The following is a 24,611-nucleotide window of genomic DNA, read 5'->3' on the forward strand; positions in this document are numbered from 1 at the left end:
ACTCCACACAAGTTAAACCAAATTACAGTTGTAGAAAGGAACTAAGTTTTACCTCAAAATAGCCTGTGATCTAATAGAAAGTAGTTCTAAGACACAGCTCATTCTTCATTTTTCATCACCAGCATGCTCCATCTGTGCATTACTGGCGTTGCTGTGAATTTGGCAACATTTTAGCAGTGAGCTACTGTTTATAAGAAAGGATCCCAGCAGCTAAAAGAAGCCAGTCCTTAGGATTACTCATTACTTGCCTTGTGAGCTGCTCCAGGGAATTTCTTGAAGAACTGTGTCAAAAACAGCTTTAGAAAAACAGTAATTTTAGAACTTGGATTGGCACAGATCAAGCGCTCCCAGATTAGCGTTGGTCAAGTTGGTGGGCTTGGAATGAAGATTTTTTGCTGATACTGAGTGAAGATTTCCCTCTTTTGTGCAAAGAAACAAGAGGATAAAAAAGGATAACATTTTCCTCTGTGCTAGAAGAAATCTGATTCATCGGGAACTCAATCACCAAAACATGAACGCTTCCAGGAGGTAAGCTGCACATACTGCATTGCCCTCAGGTAGGAACGGGAAAGCAAACTACTGACAGGGAGAATATTCCTCTCATGGTCTTCACATTATGTTCGCAGACGATCATGAACTATGTTATTTTAGATTATTGCAATTACATAAGACAGAAGGTAGCCTTGTCCTAATACGAATGTTAAATGTGTATTTCTAATTCCACGGCAACCTTCTATAAGCTTCTAGTTTATTCATTAATTCCCTTTTGCAGATTACACTTCCTAGTCTTCAATTTTTATCAAATCAGTCTTGACAGCTGTCTTCCAAGTATGCACAAGTATATAAATATAATCTGTTTTTAAAAGCTCTTTACTCACAAACTCTATCTGTGGTAACATTTTTGGTAACTCCTACTCTCTGTGATAATAACAGCAGGAGCATGTATGAACCACAGCTGTAATATATCTAATGACTACTCAGACCACTTCCTAAGCTACATGAAAATCACAAACTGACTGATCTCCTTTTGGCATTCTAGTTCATATGGAATTGTGGACATTCAACATTTTTTTTCTCTTAAAAAAAAAAAAAAAAAAGCAGCATGCCCAGTGGAGTTTAGCAGACAATTTTCAGTGGAGATAACAATAACTAGAGGTCAGTGGCCATAGGCTAACACTTCTACTTTCAAACCATTTGGGAAAGGTATCAAAGAAATGTGAAATATTACTCCAGAGAGTCCAGATACGGTTTATTTTATGTAGTTACTCCTGATTGGTATCTTTGGCTAATGAATACCCTGACACAGACTGCTGAGGGAAGTCTGCTCTGAAAAGCAGGCAGAAACACATTATCAGAGCAGCATGGGAAATTAACATAGCACATGCTGTGCTTGTTCCCATGGATTAAAGCTTTGGAAACTGATTTTTTTTTTTAAACCCTTCCACTTTCATAATATTGCAAAATAAAAGGGTATGTTTTTTCTCCTACAACTGATCTGTATCAACAGTGAAGAGCAAGAGCACTGTGCATCCTCTAACAAGCTCATAGCCTGTCTCTCTCCGCCTGTCAGTGAGAGAGAAATACCAAATGGCTGGTAAATGTTTTACTTTTCCAATTATGGAAATTACTTTACTAGCCCCATACAGTTTGAAGAGCTCTTTCCCAAATCTAGTCAATGATATAATGCATGCTCTAGACTTCATTATAAACACTACTGAACTGTTAATAGAAAATAATAATTTTTAATCTTAATCTTGCTTTTGGTTATGGCAGGATACAGTCTCTCCGTGCTCACAGACAGAAAACCAATGGGAACAAAAGTGAGAACTGGCACAGTACCCCTGGATTTAAGCAGCAGCATGGAGATGACCTTGCTACAGTCCATACTCTTTACACAGTGATTGTCATGATCCTTCTAATGGCAATTTGGGGAGCCTGGTCAAGAAAGGATTCATCTTTGTAGGAGCAATATGGTTTCTTTGTCAAATATTTAAAGGAATATTTGTGTTGATTATCTATACCCAGGACGTACAAAAAAAATGGTGTCAGCATATTACAGTTTTCTTGAAACTGCTTAAACTGTTGCTACTTGTGGAACTGAATCTGTGAAGTGATTTAATAGGCAATGTACAGAACAAGACTTTGTGAATAACATATACCTGTTTGCACTGTATACATTTGTATTTCCTTTCATGTGTATATGAAATTTACTCAATGCACAATATGCTAGCAAGAAGAAAAGTTCAACTTATGTTTTTATTGGTCAATGCTTTGTATGTTCACCCCAGCTTTCCATTTTTTAACTTAAGTTGTCTGATCTCTATCTTTTCTAAGAATACCTGTCCAAATCCATGGTAAAACATACACTATAAGCAGGCAAGTAATCTGACATGTCATAACAACATAGGGGGAAAAAAAATCAATAAAACCAGCTATCTCGCAGGCAAAGGAAGGTCTCTGAACAAATCAAATTCTCATCTCAGTTGCTGAAGATAGCTTATATGGGACTTGTATCTGCATATTTTTAACTTATGGCAATGCCTTTGTAAAGTCAGGAATAAAACCATGAAATAAATGTATTTGTTAGCATCGTTTGTTGCAGAGCCAGCTGGCTCAGTCTTTGATCTTGTACTAATCTATTTAATTCATCCTCAACCACTGCTTGCTTCTCCATAATTCATTAATACCTCATGTCAGTACCAACCTCTACATACACCAGCCCATCTTCGATGGGGGACATTCCATACTCCCACTCTTTCAGGGAAGTTACTCCACTTAGGAAACCTGCAGGCTTTCTGGAAATACAGCCAACTGGCAGTCTGTGTTAAGCTCTTTGTTAATTGTATTGTTGTCTACTCCTGATAAGCTCAGGTCAATGGACCAGCAGAACTGAGGGGCAGAGGCTGTTGGAAACAATTAGTCCATGCAGTACTCTGCCAGTGTTACCCTACTCAGGCAAATACCTTTGTTAACGTACCACCTCATCACAGTTCATCATGGAGCATCATTGATCCAAACTTTATAAATCTTGCAGGTACAATCCTGCCTCTGGAGCACTGGAGAGCCAAATAAAGTATTGAAAATGCTTCAGCTTCCTCCCTTCCACATTGCAATAGAGAAGATGAGGTATGAAAGTTCAGAGGAGACAGCAGCAGAACACGAAGTGCTTTGAAAACCTCCAAATATCAATCTTGATTGACAAAATTGTTAATTTTTCTTAAGAACATGTAGAGATACCTGGAAGTTTCAGTTGCTGTCAGGAAAAAGGGCAGGCAGACAAAGCACAGCACAACATACCTGATGAGCCAGCATGAACCTTTACAGACTCCTTATAGACAATGTTCGCTCATGATTACACCTAGATGTATCATCAAATAATATTTTAAGCTGTAAAAACCATCTCGGCTTGCTTGGATGCCTCAGCTAAAACTCTAAGCTATAAAAATGTAACATATGTATTTCCTTAAACTTTTGCCTTGGTGGAAAGCAGGAATGGTTGATAAACAGTTACATTATAGATTCAAATTTACTAATTTTTAGTGTGTTCAGAAAGACAAGTGTAACTTTGCAGGTCAATGTAATCTGTATTTATGGCAAGTTTTTGTAAATAGTATGTTTAATTTAGTTAGATAAATGCAGTGAGGACCAGGGGAACACCGTGCTCTAGCAGGGCAATGGCAAAGTCTGTAACTGCCAATAGACCCAAATCATCTGCCTTACTGAATGATACTATGGAGGCTATAGCTCCCCAAATAATTTCCAGTAAGTCCACCCATGAAAATAGCTCATTCAGTTCTCACAGTAAATTACAATATCAAAATTCAACTCACTTCAACAGTAACAAACTATTTAGTGTTTCTACACCAACAAAACAAACTGACAAGAATGAAAAATGGAACCCAAGTTTAGAACATGTGCATCAATTGTTACACAGCAATCTTTTTATTAATATTCCTTTTATATTAAACAGACCAGACTGATGTTTTACCCATGTTCAAAAAAGGCTGTGGTTTAAGCATACCTGCCTGCTGTTATTTTAAATTACCAAAAACAATGTCAGCAGTTCAGCAAGCAAGCCTGATGATATACTCCATGTACCAAGTGGACTGTCAGAAAATGAAAACAAGTTTTTCATTTTCCGTGATCATTCTCACATTATTGTTACGCATTTTATTTCAAAATACTCAAGCAGTTCCAAGCTCCAGCTTTTACTACTGCCTCAAATTTCCCTTTAGAGAGGATGATACATTCTGTAAAACCACCTTTAAATCAAGAAATAAGCACAGACACTTCTCTGCTTTTTTTCTTTCGATAACCTTTTGCATTCCTGTGGTACTTAGTAGGTATTGGCTAAATGCTAGAAGATGGCTACAACGGACCTCACACAAGTTCTTAAAAATCTCCAGCTACAACAGTACAGAAGAAGGACGTAAACCCTGATGTCATCATAATGCTTTTATCACAGGGCTACTTGGTGACTCACCTAGTTGGCTCTGTCCCATAATGCATAAACAAAATATTTCCTAAGTTGAATATGAATCTCTACACCTCAAGTTTGTTTACAAAGGCTTGTAGTGATAGGACTAGGGGCAATGGCTATGAACTGGAGAGGGGCTTATTTAGACCAGACATAAGGAAAAATTTCTTCACCATGAGAGCAGTGAGACACTGGCACACATTGCCAAGGGAAGTTACGGATGACACTAAGCTGGGTGAAAGTGTTGATCTGCTTGAGGGTAGGGGGGGTCTTCAAAGGGATCTGAACAGGCTGGACTGAGACCAATGGCATGAGGTTTAACAAGGACAAATGCCGGGTCCTGCACTTGGGGCACAACAACCCTGTGCAGTGCTATGGACTAGGGGAAGAGTGGCTAGGAAGCTGTATGGAGAAGGACCTGGGGGTGCTGATTGACAGCCGACTGAACATGAGCCAGCAGTATGCCCTGGTGGCCAAGAAGGCCAATGGCATCTTGGCTTGTTATCAGAAACAGGTCCAGGGAGGTTATTCTGCCCCTGTATTCGGCACTGGTGGGTCCATACCTCAAATACTGCGTTCAGTTCTGGGCCGCTCACTACAAGAAGGATGTTGAGGCTCTGGAGCGTGTCCAGAGAAGAGCAACGAAGCTAGTGAAGGGGCTGGGGAACAAGTCTTACGAGGAACAGCTGAAGGAACTGGAGTTGTTTAGCCTTGAGGAGGCTGAGGGGAGACCTCATTGCTCTCTACAACTACCTGAAAGGAGGTTGTAGAGAGGAGGGAGCTGGCCTCTTCTCCCAAGCGTCAGGGGACAAAACAAGCAGAAATGGCCTCAAGCACCACCAGGGGAAGTTCAGGCTGGGCATCAGAAAAAAAATTTTCACAGAAAGAGTCATTGGGCACTGGCAGAGGCTGCCCAGGGAGGTAGTTGAGTCATCATCCCTGAAGGTATTTAAAAGACAGGTGGATGAGATGCTCAGGGGCATGGTTTAGTGGTTGATAGGAATGGTTGGACTCGATGATCCTCGAGGTCTTTTCCAACCTAGTGATTCTATGGATGCCTCATCCCTGGAAGTGTTCAAGGGCAGGATAGTTGGGGCCTTGGGCAGCCTGTAGTAGGACATGTCTCTGCCCACGGTAGGGGGGTTGGAACTGGATGATCTTTATGGTCCCTTCCAACCACTGTATTCTGTGATTCTGTGATTCTATGTAAGTGTCTTAGCGCCTCAGTTAGGCAGCTTGTATCTCTAACAAATATTTAGTTACATTCGCAAAGCAGAGTTAATCACACATGGAAGATGCAGGGCACTGTAGTTGGTGAACCTTACGGGGACAAGGAAAACCCCCTGCACACTAGCAGTGTAAGAAAACCAAGCCCAGACAGTTGTTCACAAAAAACTTACACACCTAAGGACAGAAATGCCAATGGCAAATTCTGCTTTACACAGCAGAACTGCTTTCTGCTCAGAACACAGCTCAGATTACCCCCATACTCAGGCTCACTCATTTATGTGCAGATGTCGTCAAACTTCTCAACACTACAACATTTCTCTGGAATTCAGGATGAATTCCAATTAATCAAATGTTTTTACATCTTAAAAGCACCTTTTTTTCCTTTAAAAAAATTTATTTCCATATTTTCATAAAACATCTTTTGTTGACATTCTGCAAACAATACTATCCACTAAGGTGCCGATTTTTTCTTCCTGTGGAGTAATTTTGTACATCTGCAGAAAAAAAGAACAAGAAAAACATAAAAGCTGAATAAGGACGAAAAAAATTGATCACATATCTTCTAAAAGTATGTACACAAGAAAAGATTTCCCCTTCTCCCTCACTTTTTACATTGGAAATTCCTATCTTTTTGTGACTGAAAGACAAAATTGGGACTGAGGAACCAAGCAAATTCTGAAACTCCAAGACATAAAGCGAAAGCTAAGAAACTTTTAGCTCCACATCTTACATGCTATGGTTTGTCCAGTTTTATTCTTCTGTCTCCCATCACTACTTTGACAGACATGATCAAGATGACTTAGCTTACTTGAATTTTATAAAGTGAAACATATGCTTCAAGATACTCATCTATAATAGCATATGGTAATCTGTAAAGAGCACACATGCCCCCCCAAAGCTCCTAGCAGCTCATCAACACATTTATATTTCAGCCGCCCATGCTGGGACTATTTACGTACTTAAGATTATGAAACTGTTCAGGACTGAACACTTATTTTTAACTAAATGGATTATTTGCCTGAGAAAACAGGAAGCAAATATGCCTGAATGGGAAGCAGCAATATGGAATTTATTTTTATGTTCCAACTTCCTGACAATGTTAAGAATTTGGAGACTTAAAATTTGTACTGTCAGGGTGTGATAACTAGACATTTTTTCAAGTAAAAAATTGTAAGAAAGAAATAGTCAAGGTGCCAGTTGCGCTAAAGAAAGCATGGGAACAGGCTGCCCAGGGAAATGGTGGAGTCAGCATTCCTGGAGGTGTTCAGAAAGTGTGTAGACGTGGCACTCTGGGACATGGTTTAGTAGCCATGATAGTGGTGGGCTGATTGTTGGACTTAATTATCTTAGAGGTCCTTCGAACCTTAGTGATCCTATGATTACAGACTCTAAGTTAACTGTCCATTTATATTTAATCAGACAACCAAATAAACTATTTCTTTTCTCTACGCCAATTACCTCTCTTGGCTACATACCTTTTTAACTCTGGCAGTGTCTGTTAGCTGGGGGAGTTCATCCAGAGAAACCTGTTGGCCTTCTACCTGAGATACTATGTCTTCCAGATTTACAGGTTTTTTCCCATCTGCAACCAGAACAATGAGCACTGCTGTGTCACTGTCTGAAATGCCAAACTTTTTAAAAGCATCTGAAATCTAAGAAAAGAGGAAAAATTATCCAAGTAGCATGAGTCACTTTCTCACTGCATATAAGCAGCCTTTTCAGTTACTGGGTCAATTAAACCAAGAGTATAAATTTACATACGTTTTGTATTAATGGAATTCTGACAAGCTACAAGAGGTAATAGCACATTATTAGTGTTATTTAAAATGATAACTTATATGAATGGCTAGGTAAACAGTTATACGTATATTTAGTTTGGCTACATGGACCTTAGCAAGCTTCTCTGGCCAAAAAAATACATTTGTTTGGTAAATCTTACATTGTTGTTTGGTGAAAGGCTGAAAATAACTTCTGCATAGAGAGTTCTGGTTTTCATTTTACCAATCTTGTGTAGATGAACTGCTTTGTTGGCCGCCACAAAAATTTGAAAAGGATCTACAATCTGTGAAACACAAGAGACAAAATTAAACAGAAATTTAACATACTATCTTGAATTTTGAAAAAAATCCTGACCACTTAATTTTGATAGTCTGCAACCACAGAAGGGAGTAAGACAGTATTCTGCTAGCTATTCTAAAAATTCTTGCTCTTCTGAAGTCAATGATTATCACTAGATATAGTGATAGTCTGTATCTTTCCTCTAGGTCCCCTTTAAGTACTAAAAGGCTGCTATAAGGTAGCTGCTATAAGCTTCTCCAGGCTGAACAACCCCAACTCTCTCAGCCTGTCCTCATATGGAAGATGCTTCAGCCCTGTGATCCTCTCCTTGGCCCTCCTCCGGACTCACTCAAATAGATCCACATCCTTCCCGTGCTGAGGACTCCAGAACTGGACACAATACTCAAGGTGGGGTCTCATGAGAGCAGAGTAGAGGAGCAGAATCACCTCCCTCAATAAGCTGGCTATACTTCTCTTGATGCAGCCCAAAACACAGTTGGATTTCTGGGCTGTGATCACATTGTTGCACCCCGAAGTCCTTCTTTTCAGGGCTACTCTCAATCCATTATCTACCCAGCTGGTAACTGCACTTGGAATTGCCCCGACCCTGGTGTAGGACATCAATAAATCTTCTGTCAGTAAATTGCCTGGTTACGTTACTTTTTGCCTTCCAAGCTACTGCTTTGTCAACTCTAACAAAAAAGACTAGATTCAGAAACTAGTTAGGGGTATAAATGAGAACAAAGGCTCCAAATAGTAGACTGTTGCCAGTGTTAAGCATTTAATAATTTCAATACTATTCCTCTGTTGTGAGACCTCATCTGGAGTACTGTGTCCCGTTCTGGCTCAATATAAGGACGTGGAGCTGTTGGAACAGGTCCCGAGGGCTATAAAGATGACAGGAGGGCTGGAGCACCTCCCATATGAGGACAGGCTGAGAGAAATGGGCTTGTTCAGCCTGGAAAAGAGAAGGCTCCAAGATCTTATAGCCACCTTCCAGTACCTGAAGGGGCTACACGAAAGCTGGAGAGGGACTGTCCACAAAGACTTGTAGTGATACGACTAGGGGGAACAGGTATAAACTGGAGAGGGGCAGATTTAGGCTAGACAGAAGGAAGAATTTCTTTACTACGAGAGTGGTGAGGCACTGGCACAGGTTGCCCAGGGAAGTTGTGGCTGCCCCATCCCTGGAGTTCAAGGCCAGGTTGGATGAGGCCTTGGGCAGTCTGATTTAGTGGGATGTGTCCCTGCCCACGGCAGGGGGGTTGGAACTAGATGATCTTTATGGCCCCTTCCAACCCAAACTATTCTATAATTCTATGATTTTACAGACGAAGATACTCAGAACAGCTGCAGCAGGCAGGATGCGAGGCGAATCCAGCGAGTGTTGTGCCCGCCCTGCCCAGGCAGGAGCCCCGCGCCGCCAGGAGAGGAGCAGCAGCAGGAGTGAGGCATCACCGCAGCGCCGGTGGCGGCTTTCCCAGAGCTCCCACGGGGAGGGACGAGCTCCGGAGCTCCAAGCGGTGCCAGCCCCGACTCACCATCGCGGGGTTTATTAATGCTCCTTCCAGGGCTCCCTCCATGGCTTTTTTCCTCAGCGCGGCGGCGTTTCTCACGCGGGTGAAGAGCAGCAGAGTCACGCTATACCCGGGGAACAGCTCCAGCGGCTGCCTCAGCTCCATCGCGCTGCCCGGATCGCCCTTAGAATCCCCCGGAGGGAGGAGGGGCGGCCCGGGGTAACCGCGCTCGCCGGCCCCGCACAGCGCTCGGCTACGCGCTGCTCCCGTTCCCTTTCGCCTTTCCCCACCTCCGCGCTCCTCTCTCCCTCCCCCTTTCGCCTCCCGCGCAGAACGCACGGCTCCGCGCTCCTCCCTTCTTCCACCCTCGCACAGGCTCCACGTTCCTCCCTCCCCCTTTCGCCTCCCCCGGCTCCGCAGAGCGCAAGCCTCCACGCCCCTTCCTCCCTCTTCCCCGACTCCTGCAGAAGGCCTCTCCACACTCTTTACTCCCCCTTTCGTCTCCACAGCAGAGCACGCGGCCGCACCCTCCTTCCTCTCCCTTCCCCGAACCTCGCACGGCTCCACGCTCGCCCCCTCCGCGGCCTCCGCTAAAGGCACGGCTCCTCCCTCCCCCTTTCTCCTCCCCCGACCGCGCAGAACGAACGCCTCTACGCTCCTCCCCCTCCCTTTCCCCAGCAGAACGCACCGCTCCTCCCTCCACGCACCTCCCGCGTCCTTTTCGCCTCCCCCCCGCACCGCGGAGCGCACGGATTCACGCTGCTCCCTCTCCCTTCTCCGCAGAACCCGCGGCTCCGCGCTGCTCCCTCTCCCTTCCCCGGCGCCGCAGAGCGCACGCCTCCTCCCTCCCCTGGCCCCCGCCGCCCTCCGTGTAAGGGCCGCCCCTCCTTCTCTCCCTCCCCGCGGCTCGGCATGGAGCGCGCCGAGGCGTACGGGTTCTGGGCTGCCATGAGCGCCGCCTTCCTGCTGTCGTGCCTGCTGTTCGCGGGCGTCAGCCGCCGCCAGCGCGGGCCCTACATGGACGAGGCCTTCCACGTGCCGCAGGCGCAGGCCTACTGCCGCGGGCGCTTCCTGCAGGTCTCTGGCCGGGAGCGATGGTTTCCACTCGCATCCCCTGGGTGCTGCGGGAAGGGAGTGGGGTTGTTGTCCAGAGCGGTGCTTCACCCCTGGGGTATTGTGCTGTTGGAACGGGTCCAGAGGAGGCTGCAAGGATGACCAGAGGGCTGGAGTACCGGCCATACGAAGACAGGCTGAGAGAGTTGGCGTTGTTCAGCCTGGAGAAGGCTCCGAGGAGACCTTATAAGTGACCTTCCAGTACCTGAAGGGGCTACAGGAAAGCTGGGGAGGGACTGTTTACAAAGGCTTGTTGTGATAGGATGAGGGGCAATGGGTATAAACTGGAGGGGGCAGATTTAGACTAGACATGAGGAAGAATTTCTTCACGATGAGAGTGGTGAGGCACTGGCACAGGTTGCCCAGGGAAGTTGTGGATGCCCCATCCCTGGAGGTGTTCAGGACCAGGTTGGATGGGGCCTTGGGCAGTGTGATGTAGTGGGATGCCCCTGCCTATGGCAGGGGAGTTGGAACTAGATGATCTTTATGGTCCCTTCCAACCCAACCATTCTATGACTAAAGCACTCAGAATTCCATAACGGTGCCTGAAATTAGCTAAACATCCAAGCTAACCCAACGGGGCATGGGTGGGAATGGTCTGTTGCAGCCGCTATCATGTCCCTGGTCCATAACCCTCTGCCTTTTTCCCCGTGCAGTGGGACCCCATGATCACCACGCTGCCGGGGCTCTACCTGGCCTCTGTGGGGGTCATGAAACCGGCCGCCTGGCTCTTTGGCTGGACAGGAAGCGTGGTGTGCTCTACAGGGATGCTTCGGTTTATCAACCTGCTTTTCAGTGCTGGAAACTTCTATTTATTGTATTTGCTTGTGTTCAAGATCCATCAGAAGAACAAGGTATGGTAAAAGAACAGTAATTTTATGTGCTCTTAGTGATAGAAGAAGTAGTTGCTGTTACAAATAGTGGAATATTTTTGGTTTAAGCTAAAGTAGAGTTAAGTTTCATCTAAGTAATTGTATTTTTTAAAGTTAGACAGAATGTCCCCCTGACAGCATGTTTTCTTTCAAACAGTGTTTTGTCTAGACACTGTTAATTCTTTGGAGGGGACAATGTCTTGCGTGAAGTATGGTCTGTACTGAACAGATGTCTCTTCTTCTCTAACCACTTCTGTTTGCAGTCTCTCCCTGAATCTCAAATGCAAGGTCAGGCAGAGAGCTGGAGCCAGCTATGAATTAGCAAAAATTTTGACTGTTGTGAAGTTCATAATAACAGTAAAATTACTCCTTGAAAAGTAATAGAACATGCATAACATTTCTGCGAAAATTTATTCATGTGCATCTAAGTGGGAAATATATTCTGTCTCTCGCTTTTGTCTTGTTGCACATGATTGGTGGAGATCGCTCCCTCATGTTGCCCAGTCTGACAAAGGATGCTCACTTTCTAAAACTCCAAGATGAGTCTTAGAGAGTTTATTTGCCGGCATTTTGGTATCAGTGGAAGCAGCTTAAATGTCCACGTGTGTGTTCACCTCACTGCATATGTGTGCTCTTCTCAGTTTTGTATAACTGCAAGTACCTCTATCAGTTTGAGTAAGGAGGCATATTCATTTTCTCTAATTTTTTTTTTTAATATCTTTTTTTTTCTCTCAGAGTGCAATTCTCTAAACACCTACTCTTGTGCATAACTAAAAGCAGTCCCATTGAAATAAAAATAAGTTTGTATGCATATAGACTTACTATCCAAAGGTCTGACTGCTCACCTAGTTAGAGTTGCTAAAGACTACACAAAACTTCAGCCAGTGAATACTGAGTGAAGCCCTGTGAACTATGTTTAAACTAAAATGTTGTCTTTTGAAAGATACTAGGTTTGATGTCAGTATTTAGAACTAATGAATAATTCAAGTTGGGAAGAACTTGAGAGTGATTCAGGTTGGAGGAGACCTTAGGAGGTCCACCCTCCAGCTCAAAGCAGGCCAGCCCTGAGATCAGACTGTGTTTTTCAGGGTGGGAAGCTCTCCTAGGATGGAGAGTGATTGTTTGACCTGTCTAGGCAACCCGCTCCGTAACTGAATGGACTTACATTGAAGAAGGTTTTTCTTATATCTGCCCTGAACCTCTTGTTTCAGTTTGACTGTTGTCTCTTGTCTTCCACCTGTGTACCACTTCGAGGAGCTTGGCTCCCTTTACCTGTTGACATCCTTACAGGTATTGGTAGGCTGCTATTTGGTTCCCTCGAGCCATCTGTTTCCCAGGCTGAACAAGGCCAACTCCCTGAGCCTCTACTCTTGGGGCAGGTGCTTTGCCATCACTTGTCTTGGTGACCCTCTGCCATTGCTCCAGTTTACTAGTGCCTTCTTTGTATTGTAGGGCACAAAATTGGACATGGTATTCTAGATTGACCTCGCTATCCGCCAAGACTCCCAGATTGCTTTCCTCAGAGCAGCAGCTCCTCACTCCATGCCCAGTCTGTATCGTTGTGGGGATTTCTTCCTTTCCAGGTGCAGGCGTTAGCATTTGTCCGTGTTTGATTTCATAGCATTTCTGTTGCCTCTTTCCTCCAGTCTGCTTACGCCACTCTGGGTAGCAGCTCTGCTCTTTGGTATATTGCCTGATACCCCCCGCTTTAGTGTCATCTGCAGACTTGGTGAGGGCGTGCTCTCGCTGCCTTCAGGTCATAGAATCATTAAGGTTGGAGCTCTTAAGATCATCAAGTCCGACCATCAGCACTACCAACATGCCTACTAATCCATGTCCTGAAGTGCCACATCTACATGTTTTTTTAACATTTCCAGCGATGGTGACTCCACTGCTTTCCTGGGCAGCCTGTTCCCATTCTTCACCTCTCTTTACTCTCTTTCAGTAAATAAATTTTTCCTGATATCCAGTCTAAACCTCCCCTGGTGTAACTTAAGGCTATTTCTTCTTGTCCCGTCACTTGTTACTTGGTTGAAGAGACTGGCATCCACCTCACTACAGCATCCTTTCAGGTAGTTGTACAGTGATAAGGTTGCCCCACCAGCCTCTTCTCCAGGCTAAACAATCGCAGTTCCCTTAGCTGCCTTTCATAAGACTTGTGCTCCAGACCCTTCACCAGCCTTCTTGCCCTCCTCTGGACATGCTCCAGCAGCTCAATGTCTTTCTTATACTGAGGGGCCCAAAACTGATCACAGTATTCCAGGTGTGTTGTCACCAGCAACGAAGATAGGGGCACAATCCATTCCCTGTTCCTGCTGGCCACACTGTTTTTGCTACAAGCCAGGATGCTGTTGGCCTTCCTGGACACCTGAGCACACTGCTGGCTCATATTGAGCCTGCTATTGACCAACACCCCCAGGTTCCTTTCCACTGGGCAGCTTTCCAGCCCCACTTCCCCAAGCCTGTAGTGTTGCATGGTGGTGGTGTGGCCAAAGTGCAAAACCTGGCACTTGATCTTTGAATTTCATACAAGTTGATCCAGCCTGTCCAGGTCCCTCTCCAGAGCCTTCCTGCCCTAGAGCAGGTGGACACTTCTGCCCAATTCAATGTCATCTGAAACCTTAATGAGGGATCACTGAATCCCCTCATCCAGGTCATTGATAAATATATTAAACAAGGATGGTCCCAACGCTGAGCCCTGGGGAACACTGCTTGTGACCGGCCGCCAATCATTGATAAAGATGTTAAACAGGACAGATCCCAATATTGATCCCCTGATACTCTAGTTATTACAGTCACCTTTGGATGGACTGTGACCACTTAACCATCCAGTCCATTCTTACCTGTCTAGCTGTCCACCCATCCAGACTGTAGTAACCTGCATTCTAGATTGACCTATAAGTAACAGTTCAACTTGGATACAAGAATATTGTATGTTTAAAGTGGTGGAGCATCCACTACTGTAGTAGGTGAATTATGCCAGTGGTTAATGGCCTATTCAAATCTTTCACCTTAGTGAAGTAGTTTTACTTCTAACAATAAGAACAGTTTTTCTTATTCCATGATAACTGAAGGATTCGTTTACTATAAAGAAAATTTCTTCTGATGCATTTTCTTTCAGGACACTCTTCATGGTTAAGCACATGATAAGAGTGTGCAAAATTGGGTCAAATGAAATAAATTGCTTCCACTTTTGGAATACATGTAATTTTCTGCTTGGAGGTGGAAATATAAATGTAAGGAAATAGAAGGATTCATGACAGTAGTCTTAGCATTAGAAAATGTTATATTGTTGGCACTTCTTTGAACTCAGCATTTTCTTTATTCTTCTTTTCTGTAAGGTGGTGAGTGGTTGTTTCACCCCATGCTACATCATTAAGAAACATCATACTGTGTTTTTTAGTGTTGTGAATTGCATCGCATCATGTACTGGGATAATTGGGAGGGGGTTTTAACTGTGTGTTTTCCTACCTTCCTTAAAGTTCATTTTCTAACTCATGAATTGTAATGAAGATAAGCAATGAAAGCTGCACGAAAGATTAGAAACTTGGAACTGGCTGCTCTGTGGACTGGCTTCAAAAGAATGATAGTATAAGCATGCAATGATGTGTTCTGCTGTCTCACAAATAAACAAAATATGATGGTATTTCAGGGGCATCAAACTGAATTTCTTTTCCTTTGCCTATTAGTGCAGCTCTTTTATCCTACTGATGGAAGCAGTTACGCTCCTGCAATGATTTTAATGTCCTAAATGTGTGAACACCTGATGTATGGAAGAAGTTGGTGTATTTTTGGAGCTGTATTTTTAACTTATCTGCAGTAGCGTTCCATACTTTCATTTGTCTTCTGACATTTATGTAGTTTGACGCTCTGTATTAACAGGAGGTTAACAAAAATATAGCATGCATGCTTGTGCAGCAATGGAACCAAAGAGCATAGGAGATGTTATTGTGTTGATGGAATTCTCAGGAATGATACTCTTTATTTGGCTTTTTTTGTTTGTTTTATATTTGGTTGTGGGTGTTCTAATTTTTTTTTTTTTTTAATTCAACGTTACTAACCACATTTTTATGCTTCTTCTCTAGGCTGTGTCTGGTTTCCAGAGAATCTTGTCAGCATTAACTCTTGCAATGTTCCCCACTCTTTATTTTTTTACATTTCTTTATTATACGGACCCAGGATCAGTATTTTTTACTCTCTTTGCCTATTTAATGTGCCTTTATGGTAACCATAAAACTTCAGCTCTCCTTGGATTTTGTGGCTTCATGTTTCGTCAGACGAATATTGTGTGGACGGTTTTTTGTGCTGGAAATGTTGTTGCAGAGAAGCTCAATGAAGCCTGGAAGACAAAGTTACAGAAAAAGAGAGATGAAAAGATTCCTTCCAGGAAAGGACCATTTTCAGATTTCGTCAGAATATTGCAGTTTCTTATTGAATATCTCATATCACCTAAAAACTTAGTTACACTTAGTGCTTTAACTTGGCCATACATTGTATTAGTAGCTGTGTTCTTTGGTTTTGTCTTCATCAATGGTGGAATAGTTGTTGGTGACAGAAGTAGCCACGAAGCCTGTTTGCACTTTCCTCAGCTGTTCTATTTTTTGTCCTTTACTGTCTTTTTTTCATTCCCTCATTTATTGACCCCCATTAAAATCAGGAAATTCCTTCTGTCGTTGCGAAAGCACCCTGTGCACTACACCTTAATCACTGTCATCTCTTTATTCCTGATCTGGAAATTTACCTATGTTCATAAGTATTTACTAGCGGATAACAGACATTATACATTTTATGTCTGGAGAAAAGTCTTCCAAAGACATGAGCTTGTAAAATATGTATTAGTTCCAGTCTATCTATTTGCTGGCTGGAGTTTTGCTGATATGCTAAAATCAAAATCAATATTCTGGATCTTACTGTATTTTGCATGTTTATTAGCAGCCACAGTTCCTCAAAAATTGCTAGAGTTCCGTTACTTTATTTTGCCATTCTTAATATATAGGCTCAATATTCCATTTCCATCTCTATATAGACAGCTTCTGGAGCTGGCTTTTTATATCATTGTGAATGCAGTAACTTTTTATCTTTTTCTAAATAGAACATTCAAATGGCCAAATAGTGATGAAATCCAGAGGTTTATGTGGTGACTTTTTTTTTTCTTTGATACTTTCATACCGTTAGGAAAACCCAGTTCTGTTTCAGGACTGTGGGCTCTGGAATGAAGCAATATGTTTTACTATGTAAGGACATTTTTCCCCAGCTGGAATTGGGGAAGTAGGCTCTTTGCTTATTTCTTGGAACTGAATGTGAACTCTTGATTTATTGTAGTGTGAAGACATTACATATATGGAATTTATAAGCTTCTGGAATTAATTCAATATGAGGGGAAATTTGTTAACGCCTTTGTGTAGTTATTGTGAAATAAGGGAGATGTTTACAGTGATTTTTCATTATAGTAAAATATTATATAATATGCCCTTGAAGGTATTAGAGTTTGTTTCAGAGGTTGCTTGCTCTTAAAACAAAATATTTAAGCGTTTGACCTTTTTATTACCTCTGGATGCATACTTACTCCTTGGATCAGGCCACTCCTGCCTAGGTTTGCTAGCAGTCAAGGTGTAAGTATAATGTTTTCAAAGCCTCCTACGTCCCACTGAATTTTCATTTTTTTTTGTCAGTAAGTCCTTAAATTGGTTTTGGAAACAGAATGTAATCTCTTAAGTTATTAGAGCATTTTGAAAATCTTATTTCAAACTGCTACATAGTGGAGGCTATGTGCATGTACCTTCTTTGGGGGAATTGATGTTATTGTACAACGAAAGATAAATTGCAGTTGGTAGTATGACCTATTAGAAAGGGAGTAATTTGTGTATGTCAGACTGAAACATGTCATTACACAGTGGAATACAACCTAATGAATATGCTTTTAAATAATCAGGCTTTTATGTCCTGAGGTTGTGTATTCACAGATTTGTATTGGAGTAGGATATGAGTGCATTCCGAAGTTGAACTGAGTGTTTCTTAAGATCTTTGATGTAAAATCTTAAAGAAATACTAATGGCCTTACTGAATTGTTCTTTTAAATGTTTTTCATGTATATACAAATCTAATGGAACTAGGGAGTGTGTATTTTGTTTTACAAAGGTAAAATAAAATGTGTATATATACCTATATATTAGTTTTTAAAAGCATCTTGTGCATTATCATCAGAATAAATGAAGGTTGTGATGGTCCCTGTTGGTAAGTGACTTTGATTAAACTTGAAATACTTGATCTTTTAAAGTTAACCATTCAACAGTTTTAGAAATACAACTTAATTCTGTGATAGGGGGGTATCCAAAACTTCTCATGCTGTGTAGTATCTTTGGAGCACAGTAGAATTTGGAGCACAGTACTTTCTAATGAACTTCACATCACAGGACACTAGAAAAATATCATGTAGAGAGATGTCTATGAGCTGTTGGGATTTTTTTAACCAATATTGTAAGGTGACATAATATTTTATCAGGGGATTTATCGTTACGCTTACATATTTTATTATAAAAGTACAGTTATTCTCTACATATTTTGCTAAGTTAAAAACAAGCTGAGGAAAGTCCATGAATTACTGAAATATGAAAGGAGATTGTATTTTTGGAGTAAAGCTGTATTTTCATTTTTGCTGATGAATCACAGGCAATTTGTGGGTAATATTCCATGTTAGCCTTATTCAGCCTCAGAAATCAGTATGGTTGTAATTACATCACAGTTAGTCACAAAGAAGGGTCTCCAAATTCCATCAACAGCTCTTAGAAATTTAACAAATACCAGTAGCAGTACCATTGCTTAAATATTGATATAAGAATTAATTAAACTTACTTTGTAATCCTAAAGCAAGAATCTCTTGGAGAGCATTTTGCTCCTGAAATATTTCCGTTGTGGTTGTTTGTCATTTATTAGCTATTTGTCTTAAAGCATGCAGAAAAGACTGTGTTTATCCTGCTTTGTGTTGCCAAAGTCTTCTAGTTTCCGTAGGACCATAATTGCTTTCTTCAGGTTATTTGCTCAGCAGCTGTCATTTGGCAATGAAATTACTTAAAACAGCATTAGAACAATAATTTATTGTAAATTTTATTAATCGGCCACCTGTTTAGGAAAAAAATCACACTAATATATTGAAATGTCCGAGATGAAACCAAAAATAGCGCGGCTAACATTTTAATCATCACTATTTGGTAATAAAGGCTCAGGTTCAGTTTTTCTCAGGCAGAAATAAGATTATTATTTTTCAATAACTGACAGAATAAGTAGAGAGATGAACAACCAGGGCATGGCTGAATTGTTTTGAGCTAGGGGAAAAAAAAACCAATCAAACACATTCAATTTTTTTTTTTATCTAGTTACAAACAGGTAGTTATTTGGGAGGATAGGACTTTTTTTGATAATCCTTTATGCTGTGAATGTGTTTTCTGATTTTGGTGAGCGTTCTGTCTTTCAAGTTCTTTGACAGCACATGTCAATGTTCAAAATTAGCATGAATTTTACACTGTAAGCAATATGTGCATGCTGAAATATTTTCTTATCTGTTACTTTTCTTGTGAGTAGATAAGTCAGGTGGATTGTCTCCATTAAAAATATTGTAGGAAAACATATTCTGTAATCTCTGGACGCAGATGATTTTTGCCCTGTTAATGCACGTCTCGTTTATTTTTCACAAGGTGGCAGTCTTGTGCCAGCCTAGTGAGGTGACCAGCTGCTTAATGCAAAGCTGCTTGAAGTCATGACGTCAGGTGTTTCAGCAAGACCAGAGAATTAGAAAACTTCACGTTCTGTCACGGCTGATTGCTTGTTTTATTAACTAGCAATTGGTTTAGCTAAATATTACTTCTATGTAATTTTAAATACATGTTGTATGTCTAGTTTTAGAAGAAGAACAAGTTTTGCTCATCTTTAAATGTCTTATTTTGATATTTTTGGTATTTGTGAAATTTTCATGTCTGGTCCGAGAGAACAAAATGAAACTTGAAAGCTTACTTGAAATAATGTCATTGTTTTAAACAGTGTAGTTGCTTAGAAAGTTAGCATGTTTTCTTCTGCTGTTTTGTTATTAAATTTCTTAGCATTCTAGTTTTCTTCATGTATTCATTCTGTTCATTGCTGAAAAAATGACAGGACAAATTCAGGAAAGCAAAGATATTGCACTTGGGAGACTGACATATGGTGATTTTCTGAAATATTCACTCTTTTTAATTGGACAATGTGCATATGAAATATAAATGCCCAAATGTCTGTAATAGTTGACATACTATAAATGTTTTAAATGTGTCATCTAGTTTTTGTGTAATGAAAAAGGTGGTAAAGCCAGAATCTGTGAAAATGATGTGCTTCCAATTATCTCAAATTCTTAATTTATATTCACCATTCTATTTTTTTTTTTTTTTTTAAAAGCTTTGCTTTCTTGGCTTATGTCTTGTTAGATGGGATATGGTTTTTATATTTGATTCAATGACATTTGTATCTCAGCCGAGGCATTTTTTTATAGAAAAACATTCTTCTTAAAACTATGCTTTAGATGGGTGCGGATAATTTGTTTTATTAAGAAACGTCATTTTGCAAACAAAAAGAATCATTCCATGAGACAGAAATGCTGGCAAAGCCATGTGTAACTAAGATGCCCTTAATTTATGAATTTTTGTTTTTAATCTCAAAATATGCTCAGGACCTCATGCTGTTCCTTCAGCTTCAAGGGGCAGTTGGGATAAGAGGAGCAGGAAGCAAGAGGAGAAAGATTTGTATGGGTAATTGCCATTGTGGCACTAACGTAGCCAGGAGTGTGGAGTGGTACCAGGAGCAGAAATGAGTGGGGTACTTTTGGGGTTTGGGGACACAAAGGTACTTAGCAGTGTGCTTTTGCTTGATAAAGCATGTCGTGATATGGCAGAGTGGTTGTCATACATGAGAGGAAGTGTTTTCTCCAGCTGGAAGGAGAAGCTGCTTGTTGTTAGAGCTGCCGTGATCACTGTGAGAATGATCTTGCTGAAACTTCATAGCGAACTAGTTTATTGACAAATGTTTTGGTACTTAGCTGTGGATCTGTAAATAAAAACTGCTCTTACTGTGTTCAAGAAGTGTTGTGAGCTTACTTGAATTGGGACTGTGTATCAGTAATAGGGAAGGGGTTTCTTTCATTTTCAGATTGTTAGTTGCCCAAATACTCTATAAAGCAGAAATTGTCGTATTTTCTGATAAAAATAAACACTTTTAAAACAACGTCTTCCCATGTGCTTTGAATCCAGGTTCTGAGTAGATGTAAATTAATATCCCATGCATGACTCAAATTGGTATGACCCCCTATTAGCAGTAGCAGTGTACGCCTTTTGAAAGATGCGATTGCAAAAGTTCGTGTCTTTAGCTACCTTCAGATCTCCTGTAATGAGATTGGATTCCCGCATTTTCATGTCAGCCCTCCTTAGAGTATTGTCATAGAAATAATCTTGCGAATATACAATACAAAAGGAATGGTTATGGTGATTATTGCTGACAGGAGTCTCTAATTTTAGGGCACCACTTCAGACCTGCAAGTTTAATATACCAAAATCATGCTGCATTTTCCTGCGTTCCATCAGATCTCAAACAAAGCATTGCCTGGCTGAATTGAAAATTAAATTACAAGCTTCAAAAGAACAAAAGAGACGCAGTCAGGAACATCGCCAGTTTCAGAGATAGCTTTCACCCTCTGGGTCAGTGCTGTACAAATGCCACAACATTGTTAATGAGTGGGAGTAAGCACATCATAACTATAGTCCTGGTGAACAACAGTGTGGGTGTTTTATACCTAATGTTTTCTTTGTTGCATACAGCATTCCCTACTTGCTGCTTTCGGCACCCCTGCGCTGCTATGGCACTGTATACTTTTCGTTACCAAGAGGATCATTGTATGTCCATTGAAATAGTTGTGAAGGTGGGAATTCATCTGCCAGACATCTTGTCAAAACTACCTGCTAGTGTTGTCTGCTTTCTAGAGCACAGCCTCTTTGGGCAGCACATTCAGGTGAGCCGGGGAAGCCTCACATCTGAGATTTACGCCAGAGTGACCTGTGTTTAAGCTAATTTTCCTGGTAGCCACTCTGTAGATAAATTTCAAAAGTTTCAGCCCAATACATATTAACTTGCTTTAAAGTCTTACTAAGCCTGTGAAGTAATCTTCCATGTCCAGTTCCAGTCCCCCAGGAAAAGAACTAAGGACATGTCAAAGGAAAAGGAATTTATTTGCTGGCTAAAGAGTTGTATGTATCCTTGCTAAAAATGTACCGGTGCACATTTGTTTCAATAACAGTTTATTTTCAATTCTTTATTGCTAAGATGGAATTTTCTGCATTCTTTTCTGAAACAGGGAAGAATGGTAGTTTGCTTAAAACAAAAAAAAAAAAAAAAAGGAATGAAGTGCTTGCACTTTTATTAAGAGTTAAGAATAAAATATATATTTGGGGCTTTGGAGCCATCTGTTGTCTGAAAGGAGCTTTAAGTTTGCCTTTGAAATAAATACTGGTAATTTCCTTTTGCCCTCCTTTTCTGCTTATAAAATATACACTGATTAAATTTTGGAGAGGGTGAAGGAGGGAGGTAGCATTGCTGTGGCCTGATCTGACTGGCTGCCTGACAGGTGGCAACAAAACTTTATCTGGGAACTTCCACAGAGGCAGAAATTGCTTTCGACATTTTGTAAGCGAATCCTGTAGAGTTTAATATTTTGTAGCTGCAGTGGAGCACATCTTCTGGAAATATGCTCTGTTTACAGTCATCTAGTAGTGATGAATTTGCCATATCCTTGACAAGCTTTTTCAGAGAATAATTGCTTTTACCCTTAGGAAACTTTTTTCTCTAGTTATGAGTTTTATGCTACATCTGAGCAAAGACAGTTCTCCTCATTTTCCTTTTCTATGTGCACGGATGTGCACCATCTATACTGGTATGTCCAGATCACAACCCAACAGCCTCTTAACCTACTGACCTACAGAAACATGAGGACTCTTACACTCCAGATGGTTTTTCTCTGGCTTTTTTTTCAGTGTGTAGAGAAGAATGATCACCAGAATTGAGGACTTCACGACATTTCTGAACTCTTCTTTTTTTACAGGAAAAAGTACCATATAGCTAGAGCTCTGTACTTTGCTCTGTTTGACCAAAACACCTATTGTATGGGTACCCTTAGTTGGAAGACCATGCTGCCTACGTTGTAGGCGAAGCATCACTTTTTGACTTCCAAAGTCGTGCTAATGGAAAAATCAAGCCAAAATAAATATATTAACAATTCCCATAACATCTGCTTTAATCTTTGATAGTGAAATGGCTAGAGAAATACACATCAATTTGTAGGAATAACCAGGCAGAAACAAGCAGAGTTAGAGCATGTGAAGCTTCAGTTTGACCAAGCAGTTTATGATTTGGCTGTTTCCTATAGAGCTTGTTGAAGTTAAATGCTTATGGAGGTAAATTGAGTTGATTGGCTACCGTTTTGGTCTGTAAAGCCACGGCTAACTTGAGTAGCTTGCTGTCGTATTGAGAAGTTGGCTGTGTTTGTCTTGAGACATATTTTCTTTGTGGATTTTGAGCACAAGTATTTCCCTTCTCTGTCTAGTTTGAAGTAGAGATATTCAGACTATGAGAATGGGGTGGTTCTTGAAGGAGACCCTCTTCCCTTTTCTTTGGTTGACTAAACCAAACTGCAGGTGCTTTGATGGAGCTCTAAGTACTCTCTAATCCATTGAATCAATCTGCTTGAGGGCTAGAGGGCTTTAGGGCTTTGTTCTAATAAGCTATCAGATCAGATGACTTTACAGGAAGCCTTTGATTCTTTAAAACATGTGAACACCACCACCACCAAAATCAGTGGCCACATTCTTCTTGCACTTTCAAATCCTATCTTTATAATTACAACTTCTTTGTGAATAGAGAGTCTTTCTGGGAAATAAATGCCAATCCTACAAGCAGTTAAAGCTTCTATAAACCTTAGCATACAATTATGGCAAGTATCAGTTAATCTAAGTTGTTTGTGACTGAATATGAGTCAAAGATATTAAACATCTGCAAGGATTCTACCTTGCTGTTTAAGTCATATGTAATAGACTACATGATGCTCTTGGATTTTCTTGCTCGTTGTTTTGTCAGAGAATGTACAAACAAACAAGAAAAGCCTTTAAAGTCAGTTATAACATTTTGATAGTCTGCAGTTACTTTGCAAAAAAAACAGCACGTCAAAATCATCTTGTAGCCAACACTTTTCTTTCAGTGAAGAACTCTAAAACATTTCTGGTAATTTTTACTGTGATGGATCTCATGATAAATCTTCTTCAGCCCTTTTTGTATTTTCTTTCACAATGCATAATCCTCTTTTCTGGACTTGGTGTTATTGACTTCTAGATGAAAAATCGATTTGAGGGTCTTTTTTATTAAGTTAAAGAAGTATATACAATTACTTGAGTAGTAACTAGTGCTTGGACCAAGTAGACCTACAATCTGCAGTTAAAATGCAGCCAACGGTATATCTTGAAAGAATACATTCAATACGTTATTTTCTCATAAAAATAGCACAAAGTGAGCAGGATAATTGGGTATCAAACTTAACCTTTTATGTTACTGCAGCTGTGTGGATAGTGACAATTTCTTTGGTGCTTTGAACATACACTTCCAAGGCAGAGTTGAAGAAGGTAATTACAATCTAACTCTCTTTTACATTACCCACAGACTAAGTTAATTGAAATTGTAGTAAGTACAACTTCATGAGATGGATCTATTTTCGTTTCAATACTGCATTCTCCAAGGACGCTATCTAGAGAATCTAAATCAACAGGAGCTACACACTGAAGAAATAATAGTGCCCTCTTGAAACACTTCAGTGGCACGCTCTCAATCTTATAACCTGAAAGAACAGACTTAAAGACCTTAAAGATTTTTGTATTTGGTATATTCAGTAGAATGCATAATGATATAAAATAAACTAAAACTTGCAGCGGTGGCTGCTTTATTGCAAAGCTACCATTTGATATTTACAACAATGAAAAAATACAGGGAAATGCAAAGCTGAAAAGATTTTTCGTAACAGATTTTCTGTTGCCAGCTTATATAAAGTAGAAAGCAGCTGTGCACTAAATCTGAAAAGATAAGATCTAGTTGTGCAGGTGCTCATCTGCATTTTTTTAAGTCCTAAGTACCTTTATAAATCTGATCTTTCTCTTTGAACCTTCATTAAGACTTTTGTATTTTGATAACAAATAAGAGAATGAAGTGAGGGGTGTGCCTGGTGGGTTGTATGGAGAAGAAAGATAAAAGTAATGCTGTGTGTGTTTGTAGGGAGATTGGACCAGGAATAAA

At 40.8% G+C, this 24,611-nt stretch overlaps 2 protein-coding genes across 4 annotated transcripts; one reads left to right on the forward strand and one right to left on the reverse strand.

Moving 5' to 3' along the window:
- Positions 1-4,196: 4,196 nt before the first annotated feature.
- Positions 4,197-10,102, reverse strand: TPRKB (TP53RK binding protein). Of its 3 annotated transcripts, none has more exons than XM_054082600.1 (5): positions 9,990-10,102; positions 9,307-9,451; positions 7,647-7,769; positions 7,183-7,359; positions 4,197-6,201 (listed from the first exon to the last, which is right to left on the reverse strand). In XM_054082600.1, exons 2-5 carry the CDS (start codon positions 9,445-9,447, stop codon positions 6,115-6,117), a joined length of 528 nt encoding a protein of 175 aa, XP_053938575.1. In that variant the 5' UTR covers positions 9,448-9,451; positions 9,990-10,102; the 3' UTR covers positions 4,197-6,114. The 3 variants fall into 3 exon arrangements, with proteins under 3 accessions (XP_053938575.1, XP_053938566.1, XP_009555563.1); XM_054082591.1 differs by lacking the exon at positions 9,990-10,102 and adding an exon at positions 9,835-9,895; XM_009557268.2 differs by lacking the exon at positions 9,990-10,102 and having other exon boundaries at positions 9,307-9,703.
- Positions 10,103-10,183: 81 nt separating this feature from the next.
- Positions 10,184-20,479, forward strand: ALG10 (ALG10 alpha-1,2-glucosyltransferase). Its single transcript, XM_054082570.1, has 3 exons — positions 10,184-10,359; positions 11,052-11,249; positions 15,353-20,479. The coding sequence occupies exons 1-3, from the start codon at positions 10,195-10,197 to the stop codon at positions 16,406-16,408; spliced, it is 1,419 nt and encodes a 472-aa protein (XP_053938545.1). The 5' UTR covers positions 10,184-10,194; the 3' UTR covers positions 16,409-20,479.
- Positions 20,480-24,611: the final 4,132 nt, after the last annotated feature.

Source organism: Cuculus canorus, chromosome 1 (assembly GCF_017976375.1).
Source record: "Cuculus canorus isolate bCucCan1 chromosome 1, bCucCan1.pri, whole genome shotgun sequence".
Classification (NCBI taxonomy): domain Eukaryota; kingdom Metazoa; phylum Chordata; class Aves; order Cuculiformes; family Cuculidae; genus Cuculus; species Cuculus canorus.